Below are 12502 nucleotides of genomic sequence, written 5' to 3'. Positions count from 1 at the left end.
TCATAAATAACTAAAATAGGATTATTGGTTCACCTGCTCTTTAAATATCAACAATCTGAATCATAAAGTCAAGTCATCCATTTTTTTATTCTTTTAAAGAATATGCCGTTCCCTCAAAAGCTCATATTGACATAGTCTTTTTTTATTCCTGTGTCACTTATTGTTGTGACATTGTCAGGAAGTTGATGTTGCATTGGTTTAAGTCACAGGCTCTTAGTTTAATGTCTATTTACAGACATATAAAATTACCCCAGCAAGACGCTACCACCTCATTACCAACATAACCGGCAGCCAGTCTTTCAAGGGCATTTCTCTAATGACACCACGTGTTTCCTGCTAACATCTATTTGAAGCAGCATGCTTTCTGCACACAGAACGGACGTCCAGAGAGGGCAAAGTCAACTCTGATGGTTGTCCATATGGAGATCCCTCGTTATGCCTGATTCAATGTTCGATAGGTGATTTCAGAAAAGTCCTGCACAGTGTAAACTTATTGCAGAGATTTTTTTCTTTCTATTTGTTGCTGCTTTGAATCTGGACACGACAGTCACTGATAGTGTCTGCTGCTTGTCTGGGTGATGTGATTGACACTGATGTTAAATCCTCAGACATCCTGCTGTCTGCATCATGGTCTGTTGATCACAAACCAAACTCTGACACAAAGGTTTGGAACTGATCTTTTGTCTAGAAAAGTAAATCTAATGTCAAAATGTTTATTTAGTTACATATTTGACTGATAACCAATTCATATGTCCAGTGTAAAGACATTGCTGCAAAATAAAAAAGGCAATAGAAAGAAGAAAAAAAAGTTTAATGAGATTAGTGATGTGAAGTTCACAAACGAATCAAATCTTTTGTACGGGTTTTCAAAGTGAATGAAGAGAGCCGAGTCCTTGTAGAGAGCCGTTCGCAACAAACCTCCCCAGTCGGTAATGCGCACCCGCTTAAACCCCACCCAATACGGACCTGAAAAACAAAGGAGACCGCAAGCTAGGTGATAACTTCTCACGGGGCCGCACATTTAGTAACGTTTTTTAAAAGTAAAGCAACCAGAACGCAGTACGTTCTTTATTCTGACAATCTCGGGAGCTTCTCTCCATTTCCACGTCTGATTTCCTGTCTTTCCTTCCCCAAAAATGTCGAACTTGACCCGTTTCAGAGGCGTCGCGCGTAGAAAATAGAACCGGCGCGTAAAGGCCACGACATGCTGCTCCTGAGACGCGGCCGACTCGCGCTGCTGACGGCTGCTGACGGCTCCAGTGGAAAAGGTTCTGTTGACCACAGCGGTTCCTATCAGCAGCTATGACGGGCTGCTGCAGTGACGTGCTGCTGACGGCTCCTGTGGAAAGCCGGGGTAAGTCACTCCCAGACCGTGGGTCCCGGAAGAGCAAAAAAATTCATGCAAGTGAAAGGGGCTAAAAATGCTATTTTCTAATTCCACTTGTTTTGTGCCATGGATTTCACATATTATGTCCATGAATTTTAAAGACGCACTTTGATACCAAGAACGTGCTGGGGGGGGGGGGGGGGGGGGGGGGGGGGTTGAAAATAAGTCCATGACTACAAACGTGCTTCACCAAAGTTACATCATCAAACCAGACATGGAGAAAACTGAGGGAAAATGGCCGTAAGTTCATCAAACTTCCCACAGGAGGAAAGAACCACCATAAATCTGGTCATTTGGTAAGTAGCTACTTTGGGGAGAGGAGATCATGTAGTGATGAGACGATTTCTAGTTTGTAGTCATGCTAATTACGAACTTCTACAAGCTGATGAATCTCAAAGAACGTAACTGGCGTGGTCGAAACACCCATCATTACTTTTCATTTAAAATGAAGTTCAACATATTTGCGATCCAGGGCAGGAGGCAAAGCAGATTAGAAAATAGCTCTTTTAGCCCCATTAACTTGTTTCATTTTTTCATTCTTCCAGCGACACATGATGCGGAAGTAGACTTAGGCTCCCTATGAATGCATTGCAAGTTGTACTCGGGGACGGAGCTCAGATGCGCTTGTTTCAGGAACTAGCGGACTGTCACATCAGAAAAGAGCATAACGCGGCAAAATTTGGGGTCGCACTTTCTGATATTTGGACATCTCGCCTTGGATTGGATAACAGAAATACAACTACTACTGACTTGTAACATGTATATTTTATCTCCACAAATAACACAAGCCTGGAGAAGCTTCTGCTGTGTGGTAGAGTTGCTAATGCTAATGGTTAGCTTCTACAAGTCATGACGTTCTCTGCTGATTCCTGGATTCTGAGCCAACAACAGCCTTCCCCACCATGAGAGAAGATGGGTGAGTGCATGAATGTTAAGTCACAGTGTGACGTAGATCTGCCAGACTTTTCATATCCTAGATTTTCACCATCAATCAGAAGCTAATGTAGGGGATCATTGTAAGAGATTATTTTCATGTTCAGCCTGCATAACAAAATCAGAGTGACTGATTATTATCAGAAATAATCATTAAATAATGGAAAGGGGGGGTGTTTCAGTGTCCCAAATCTTTAATGAAAGAAAACATATTTGAAGTGAAAATTTAAATTCTTAAGTTTAGTAAGCCGATACTAGGGCAGAATTTATATACGATCATTTGAAACAATCTGGCCCTGCGCTGTGATATAATGTAGGCAAAACATCAATTTTTATTGCTAAGCGCTGCCCCCATCTCGTACAGCCTCATGCACTGAATTCAGCTATGCTCAGCATTAGCTAATATTGTTATTGGTAGACATCCACTTACAGATTAGAGTATGTATATATATATATAATTGTAAACCAATGTGTACTAGCTCCGTTAACCAGAGGTGCACATTCACGAACGAGAGCTGCCTGTAGATGGTGTCCTTTGAGGAAAAACTCTTGATTTTTGCTTTAATTGATAAAAAACTAAAAATGAATGCAAACAGTTTGAGTGAATTGCAACTAAAAAAAGCTATAATTGACTCCAAAAATGTAAAAACAAGATTAATACTGAAAACAGAAACTCATTTTTTGTCCAAATACAAGTGAAGTAAAATAAATATTTATTTTTTTTAACTTTTCTTTCAGATTACACACCTGTATGATTTTAATTAAAATGGAGTAATTGTTCTTCATGACTGCCTTAAATTATCTTCAATTTTCAGGAATTGCCATTTTAACACTTAACACTGACTCAGGCTTTCTGCTGTAGAGCAATGTGATGTAAAAGAAGCATATTTGGCAGCATGAAACAAATCTTGTCGTCTGGTGCCTCCTCGGCCATGTTTGAAAGCTCTAAAGAAACATTTGGGCTGCACTCTATGTTTGAACACCTTTTTTGTCTTCTTAACACTTACCATGTGCATGTGCCTTTAAAAAGTTAAATCAGTCTCCTAAAAGGAATGGTCATCAACATAAAACTTGGAGTGTTAAATGAAAAAATAAATGTGTTACGACAGAAGAAATCAGTGAAATACAAGAAATGATTAAAAAAGTGTGAGTATTTGAATTTGCTGTGAACTGTGCCATGCCGGATGTGCACGTGTAGCTCATTCGGTGGGAGTCTGGGCAGAGGAAATGAGCATGAGCTCCCCAGGGCAAGGATTACTCTAATGACTTTGAAAGCAGCCTTGTGCACTGTAACTTCTGACCTCTGCTCATCCTCTTCTCCAAAAGAGAGACGCATGCCAAGGTGCTCATATGCTCATTTCTAACACATGCATGTGTAAGAAACTCCAACGCAACCTTTTTACTCGGCTTGTACAGAATCAAAGACAAACGGAAAGACGAAGATCCTCCTCTCCAGCCCGGCCTCCGGCGCCATCTAAAGCCTGGAACTATTCAGATCTCCCAGCAGCCTCTCATTTCTGATCTGTCAGCTGGCATGCTGCTACTTGAGTGAACAACGTGCTGCTTCTTACAAAGTCAGCCTGCATGGAGCTGAAGTTCCACATGGGTGCATCTCTGGAAGATCGATCAATTTGTCACTTAAGTAACCATTGTGCACTGGTGCCACATATATGAGCGGCAGCATCCTGTTTTTCTTTTGTTTTCCCCTTTCTTCTTCTTCTTCTTTTGTTAAAATTAGGTCTGTCTTCACTCAAGTGTCACAGAGTCACATATTTGTACAAAGAGACGTAAAATGAAAACCAGTCTATGAAACGAGTTTCATTTTGCCAGACCACTTAAAAAGTTTGTGTTTTTGCTTGTTGGCTGGTGAGTGGAGTTAGTTCCAATGCACGTTCCATCCTTTGAAACATTTCCATTTTATTTTAAATCCCACTCAAAGAACTTCAAAAGCTAATTTGTTTCTCTCATTTACTGTAAAACAATAGGTGAAGAATTAATCTTCTGTTTTAGATAAACTTCTTTTAGGATCTAAAATAGCCACACCCAGTTATCCTCCCTGAAGAAATCCAGCACAATGTTTTGGTTAGTATCAAAATGTAGCAGTGCTACTGCTCAGATCAAATAGATGTAATTAGATAAATTGAGAAAGAAGGAGAGCAGCTTGGTTGTAAATTGCATGGTGTGTGCATGCTAAGACCCAAAACGGGCACAGCTGCACGGAGCTGCACTCACGATTTATCATCTCTACATCGCAGGAGCCAGCAGCCCACACCGCTATTAATCATCAGCAAAATCATTTAATTCAGCCCAAGACCGTCTATTGTCTTAGTCTCTCCACTGACTCGGGGCGGATCAGCCACCACGGCAGCAGAAGCAGCACACCCACCTCAGATGAGATACAAGTGGTGGGTTAAAAATCCCTTTTTCTAGTTTTTATTTTAGGTTTTTTTTCCATTTGGAGAGCGAGACAGCTGTGCAGCTGCATCATCAAGTGCAGATGGTGCAGATTATGTATTTTGTTGCTTTAATTTATTCATCTGTTGTGTGTAACTGAAGGTGAAAAGCATTGAAATGTAACAAAGAGCAGATCACATTCAACCCTAACACTGTGTGCTTTAATAAGAGGTGTCCTTTTGGAGTATCCTTTTCTCACAGCCGTTGTGGCTTAACTACAAAAAGCTGACAAACCCAGATTAGATCTGTCCTCTGCAAATCTTTTATTTAACGTGTGTGTTTTGGCACACATCTCTTCCTGTTTCAACAACTTGCTCTGAAACATTGAACTTATGTTTCACTTTCGCTCGCAAAAGTGGAGGTTTCACTGAACACACCAGTGCAGTGAAGTAGCAGCACATGAGATGTCTAAAAGCTGAAATGCAAGATTTGCTAAAGAGCTGCCGAATCTCTCCACAGTGGCTGACTTGTACCCTCGCCATCGCCCCCTCACATGCTTCTCGTGGTTTTGCCCTCTTTGCTCCCCATCGACCAAAAGCACGCCTGCTCAGGAATAACATCCAGACCCACTGACGAGCAGAATAAGGCTGAGAAGAACAGGGAACGCCAAATGTTGACATGCTAATAACAGTGAGCACAAGCCGTTTGGAATAAAAAAAGAAGAGGACAGACAACGGGCACACCGCACACAAACACACCAGGGAAACAGAGAAAGAGCAAATGGGGAGGTACAAATTTGAAACATGCAAAACAACAAGAAATCCACATAAAGAAATAGATGCAATCAAAATCTACTGTCATCCATGGAAACACACACTTTCACACATATTAAATAGAACACACATGCATGCAGGCTCACACACGAGCATAAAGTGGATGAAAAGGACAAACCACAGGCCAAAGTGGACAGTGAAGTGGACATCATGCAAATATAACCATAAAATATATTTAAAAACACCCTTTAGGATGCACTTTATAAGTTTAAAACAAAGCTTGGAAGTCAAAATGTAACTTAATGTAATAATTTGGTTGAGAAATCAGAACAAAAGATAAAATAGATGCTCATAAATCATATTTGTCTGGTGAGAGAAAGATGAAAAGGGAAACATTCAGTAAATAATGTGCTAAAATCACAACGTCTCGCTGCCTCCCAAAGCTTTCCAGTTTCAGCTTGAGCAGATTGCTCATTGGGTTGACCGGTTTTTATATTTGACAGTGCCGCTTTAACCACAAACACAAAAAAGAAAATGAGAAACATGTATTGCATATCATTTAATTGTATGAAATGAAAAAAAACACATATGAACATCACATATGGTTAGTGAGTGGTATAATTTTGCACAGCAAAATATTTATATTTATATACTATTTATAAGATGAAAGATAAATGAACACATCCTCAACAGTCTTTAGCGAACGGTAACTCTCATTTTGTACATGCAGGGCGACAATCCCTGAAGATCTAACAATGTCCAGACATCATTGATTATAATAATAATTACTTATTGCTTCATGCCAGTTTCCTCTGAATTCACCCTTAAATCTTTGAAAACTTTACGATTGTAATGCCAAACGTATCTTTATGGGAGGATTTACCCCCAAAACTTCAACAATATGAGAGGAGAATTTTAGTGCATTTCAGTTTGTCAGGTTAATGAATTAACACCCCCTCCAAAATATAAAATAACAATAATAATTTAAAAACTTCACCTCCAGCGAAGATTTTCTCCTATTCCATCATTTCCTTTATTTTCATTATAATTCTTAATATTTTTGAACCACAAACTTTAAATATGAGGTGGAGACCTGCAGAGCAGAGGTTTACAAGCACATGCTGCAAGTAAAAAAAGCACTGTTTATGCACTGGACAATAATATACACTTCTATGTCAAAATTGGAGCCGAGCCAATTTTTAATTAAATGCATGTTTAAAATGTACAGCACTAATCTAGTTGAACCTGCAGCACGTTTGCAACTTAGATGATAAAACTTTGTCCTTAAATTACGCTTAAAATATTCAAATGTTTTAAAAAATGCACAATGGTATGTATTTAAATAACAACAAAGGCTTAAAGCAACAGACTAGACATCCAGGGGATAAAAATATGAGTTTTTCATAATCATTTTTTTCCTTTGCCCCTCTTTTGCAGCAGGATCCGCGCTGACAAAAAAGTTCCATGAGGAACGCTGAGCGCATTCAGCCTAAATGGTGGAGCACTTCAACACAGCTGAAATGCACTTGTATAGATTGCTAAAGGAGGGGGTGGGTGGGAAGTCCTGTCACTTTTTTTTGGTCCAAAAAAGTGAGAAGGCCAAAAACATGATTATGAATGCCATGCTGGAGTCCGACAACACAAAACCGACATCTTCAAAGCACAAAAAGAAAAGAAAACCATACATGTCCAGCATGCAGGGCAGTCCAATAACACATCTCTTATAATAAAAAAGAAAAACAATGTTTGGTAATGAACACAGTGTCTTTTGTTGTTGTTGATCAACACAATAACAAGCATGAGATGAGGTGGCGTCAAAATGCATGGTGTACGATCCTCCAAAGTATGGCAACAAAAAGAAAAAATCATACAAAATAATAAAAAACTAACAGTCACTGTTGCAGTTTTACACGGATTTAACAGAATGCTGGTGTAAAAAGGACATGTTGGGGAACCTCGTGCCTGCATGCGCGCTTCATTTACTGCGGCACGAAGTTGGGTAAACTTTCAAAAAATCAGTTAACTGTGAAGGGAGGGAGGGAAAACGGTCTCGCCAAAAGTATGCTGCGGATGAGCGCAGAAAGGGGATGAAAGTTTTCTCAACGTGCGTCTTCAAAATCATTAAAAAAACAGAAACAGATGGCAAATCTAAATTAATTAAAGAATTGAGGAAATTGTTGTTTTTCCCAAAAATGTTTAAAAAAACTAAAAAAAGAAAAGGGGTAGAAAATAATAAAAATAAAAGAAAAAAAGTTGGCAATTTATGTCTTGGTCTATTTTGGCCAGAAAAATGAATGAAAATGAAAAAAGTTTGGAAATGCAAACTTTTTAAGTGGGGTTTGTAAGCGTCGAGACTCACATGAAAAACTCCGGGGATGAAGGGTTGTTGTCACTACTGGACCCGTTTTCTCTGAAGCCGGTGCTGATGAGCTTCTCATACTTTTCTTTGTACGCGTCCCTCTCCCGGACCAGCCTGGAGATCTCCTGTTTTAGGTGATCGACCTGCTGCAGGAGTTGCGTCTTCTCTCCCTCCAGGACGTGCCGCTGCTGGACCCGCTTGAAGCGGCAGGACTGCGCGTAGCCTCTGTTCTTTAGGGTCCTCCTCTTCTGTTTCAGTCTGATCACTTCTTCCTTGCTGACCCCCCGCAGCTGCCGGTTGAGCTCCCGCACGGACATGGTGACCAGCTGCTCGTCGGAAAACCGCTCATCCAGGCGCATGTGGGAGTGATTTGTCCCCGAGGTGCCGTTGGACTGGACGCCCGGTGCCTGGTGGTGGCTGCTGCTGTGGTGATGATGGTGGTGGTGGTGGTGCTGCGCTCCGTTCTGAGCGGCTGCCGCGGCGATGACGGCTGACACCACGGCTGCGGCGGACCCCATCTCTTCCCCGGCCATGGTGCCTCCTGCTCCGGCTCCACCAGCAAACTGCTGGCCTCTTGCGTAGCCATCGAAGGACTGGAGCTGGTGGGTGCTGTTGATCAGCGCTTCGACTGCGTCCTCGGGGCTGAAGCCCAGCGCCTCTGGATTCAACTGCTGTTGATAACCGGACATCCAGTAGAAGTCCTCTATGTGTGTCTTCTGCTCGCTCCCGGAGCCCGGGCTGGGCGCCGAGAAGCTTGGGGAAGGGGGGACCGAGCTGCAAGGCGTGCTCATCGGGGTGGAAGACAAGGATCCCCCGGCGATAAGGCGACTGCACTGGCTGATGTTGCGATCGGGCTCCACCGGCTCCTTTTTCACTTCAAACTTCATCAGATCGAAGTCATTAACATATTCCATGGCCAAGGGACTGGTGGGCAGGTCGGAGTTGCTCATTGCCAGCTCTGATGCCATCCTCTTGCTGCTGCTGACAGTCCTCCAAGCGGGCTGAAGAGCAGCTGTCAAACTGGGCTGGTTTGGAAGAACGTGAGCCAGTTTGATTTTTAAGCGTTTGTCTTGAAACTGAAAAATGAGCGTTTCAGCGTCCCGGACGTGCAGGCGTGTGAGAGTAGTTTTTCTTTTGCAGAGTCTATTGCACAGACACAGCAGTGCCGCGCGCACGAGCAGCGGAATCCTTTTTCAGCATGTGAACCGCGGCGGTTTGGTCTTTCAAACATTTAACACTTTACCGGCTTCTTCAGGAGCGCGTTACGCGGAGACGAACCGAGGAGCGGGGCAGTGGGACGCAGCCTCGCTCCGTTCAGAAGCCGCTGACTGGTGGGACGATTTTTTAAGAGGGATCACAGAGCAGATGAGTTTAAGAGGATTGTAGCTGCCCTGACGTCAGGCTGGAAAAGGGAAATCGACTCGGACGAAGAGCCAATAGGGTCGCACACTTGGAAGAGCTAATTAACATATCAGACGCGCACTGAAACTTTTCTCAACTGTCAGAAGCGGCCAGCTGACTGTCAGCTGGAAACGGGCTGCGCTGCCGCACTCAGCTAAATGTTTATTATAATAAACACTCAGTTATTATAGTTTAAGAACATTAATTATTATTTATTAAAAAAATAATATTAATGAAACAGCGCGCGCCGCGGGCGTAAATTCCCGGGACAAAACTTTTCGCAATTGAGAGAAAAAGATGATAGATAGATGATGATGATGGTAGATAGATAGATAGATAGATAGATAGATAGATAGATAGATAGATAGATAGATAGATAGATAGATAGATAGATAGATAGATAGATAGATAGATAGATAGATAGATAGATAGATAGATGATAGATAGATAGATAGATAGATAGATGATAGATAGATAGATGATAGATAGATAGATAGATAGATAGATAGATAGATAGATAGATAGATAGATAGATAGATAGATAGATAGATAGATAGATAGATAGATAGATAGATAGATAGATAGATAGATAGATAGATAGATGATAGAAGATAGATAGATAGATAGATAGATAGATAGATAGATAGATAGATAGATAGATAGATAGATAGATAGATAGATAGATGATAGATAGATAGATAGATAGATAGATAGATAGATAGATAGATAGATAGATAGATAGATGATAGATAGATAGATAGATAGATAGATAGATAGATAGATAGATAGATAGATAGATAGATAGATAGATAGATAGATAGATAGATGATAGATAGATAGATAGATAGATAGATAGATAGATAGATAGATAGATAGATAGATAGATAGATAGATGATATATGATAGATAGATAGATCGATGATATGTTTAAACATGAACCATCATTTATTTTCCAACTCCATGTAAGCCTATTTTCACTAGTTTCCTCTTAGATAATAATACATTTAAATAAGTGCTTCTGACTTCATTTAATCATTCCATCTCTGTAGTTTCAGAGTCCTTGAAGTCAGTCTGAAACAGAAGTGACAAAATTAAACGATTCTGTGCTGCTGTAACTCAGACTTTGTCGTTTATAAATTAAAACATGCACCGGAGAGGTTCATCATGCCTAGCTGCACGTTCCTATATAAAACTCAACACTGCCACCTTTTGGTCACACCTGAGCAAAAGTCAGTCTGCAGCTTCAGAAAGTTGTCACGCAGTTCAAGTTTTTAAACCAGAAAAAGAAAATTTACTCTTATTAAATGTATTATTTAATATGAATCTCAAACCCAAACGGATGCTCTTCTAAGTCCAGCTGGGCCGGCGTCAGGAGATCATGGTCTGGAAGAGGTCATATGTTGGAGGAAATACAAGCTGGTGAACCCAGTGTTGAGTTCAAACAACTATTATGTGCAGGAGTCATAAACATATGTTTATCTGAGCTCTGTCAGGCGTTGCTTTGGGTGTCAAATAAACTTCTCTAGAACATTGCTTCTTATCTCAGTTCAGAGGTCTCACACTTTTAATTGACTTGTGTACAACAGTCTCATAAGATTTTCTTCTGCTCATATCATTGTGTGTACTTAAGCCACATTGCTGAGGTTAATGCAAATTAATTCACGCGTCTTATCAAACTCATGCATCTTGTAGGTTGTTTCATTTTCATTTTAACTCAGTTTATTAAATATTGAGGTAACTTCAGAAATTTAATTTTAAAATTTATTTTTGTAAATTGGGAGACTTTGGTTAAATGTTATTATGCAGTTTTCCTTAGAAAAATGTGTGTGTGTGTGTGTGTGTGTGTGTGTGTGTGTGTGTGTGTGTGTGTGTGTGTGTGTGTGCGTGCGCGTGCGCACACTCTCTTAGGCCCACCAGTTGAATTGTTTGTTAACAGAAGTATCTGATTTGCCAACAACATAGCAGCAACTTAAATCATATAGGCACGGGAGAATACAACTTGTTGAAAGAATGATGGCAGAGGAGTTAAGGTTGGTTTATGCTTGACGCGTCCGCGAGGTCTGCACGGCTCCGCGCGGAAAAGTTGCGTCATTTTGCGTCATTTTAACAACCACGCCCCTCCACCGCGTCTCCGCACGGCCCAAGATCTCCGCAACGCTCACCTTGGAAATCTTCTAACCAAGGGCGTCAGTTTGTTTTCAGAATTGCTGGGGACAATAACCATACACTTGAGTGGGGTTTAAAAATTGCTGGGGACAATAAGGCAGGCTTTTTTGAAAGTAGGGGGGACACAGCTGCCAATCACAAATTTTGCCGGGGACATGTCCCCGGCGTCCCCGGTTAAAATGACGCCTATGCTTCTAACCACGCGGACGGTCGGACGCGGAAAAACATGGCGGACCGGCAAGAACTAGTATAGCAGAGGTTCGTAAACACAGACATTTGTATGATTCGGCTCTCAGAGATCACCGTGATCAACATGTTGTTAATAATTCTTGGAGAGAAATAGCTCGCACTGTCGGAAAAGACGAGAACACCGTTGAATATGCTGAAATGCCGTGTTGTAAACAGTAATTTCTACTTCTACTATGGTGTAGTGTTGGATGCATGCCGTAGAGCTCCATGCTGCCCCGTTCAGTTTGGGAGAATATTGGCTCACCGCAGAGACGAGCCGCACAAACCATAAACACTGCGAGTTGTGAAGCGCGTTCCAGCCGTGAGCCGCATCATCGCGTGGAAAGTGAATGTGTCAAGCATAAACCAAGCTTTAAATGCCCACCCCATAACCGGAGGGCTGCAGATTCAAGCCCTGTCTGTGGCAGTTGTGTCCTTGGGCAAGACACTTCTGTGGTCAGAGAGACCGGCAGCGCCTGTGTTCGGCAGCCTTGCCTCTCTCAGTGTGTCCCAGAGCAGCTGTGACTACACTGTAGCTCATCATCACCACCAATGTGTGTGTGAATGGGTGAATGAAGGATGTGTTGTAAAGTGCCTTGGGGGGTTGTAGAACCCTAGAAGGGACTATATCAAATACAAGCTATTAAAATGAGTCTGAATGTGGCCTAGTTGTTGGCTCCAATTCAAAGCATTCCAAATATCGCAGATCTACCAGAATTTTCACACACAACTGTAAAGAATGATTGGAAAAAAGAGAACTTGTTTGGACAAACAAGTCTTGTTGATGTTAGAGGTCAATAGACAATGGCCAGAGAGGTTCTAAACAGGCAATGAATAACTTATTAGGCAGTTTCTGTACAA

General features: G+C 41.5%; 1 protein-coding gene across 1 annotated transcript in view; it reads right to left on the bottom strand.

Annotated features, from left to right (window-relative positions):
* The window catches only part of mafa (MAF bZIP transcription factor a), a 105743-nt gene extending 96366 nt beyond the window's left edge, over positions 1-9377 (bottom strand). The window contains exon 1 of the mRNA XM_015952908.3: positions 7847-9377. Coding sequence (XP_015808394.1) covers positions 7847-8814 — 968 coding nt within the window. The 5' untranslated portion in view covers positions 8815-9377. The remainder of the gene's footprint in view (positions 1-7846) is intronic.
* Between the last annotated feature and the right edge of the window lie 3125 nt (positions 9378-12502).

Source organism: Nothobranchius furzeri, chromosome 9, assembly GCF_043380555.1.
Source record: "Nothobranchius furzeri strain GRZ-AD chromosome 9, NfurGRZ-RIMD1, whole genome shotgun sequence".
Taxonomy (NCBI): Eukaryota; Metazoa; Chordata; class Actinopteri; order Cyprinodontiformes; family Nothobranchiidae; genus Nothobranchius; species Nothobranchius furzeri.
Note: the sequence above shows the minus strand (reverse complement) of the source record. Positions and strands in the feature narration are given on the sequence as shown.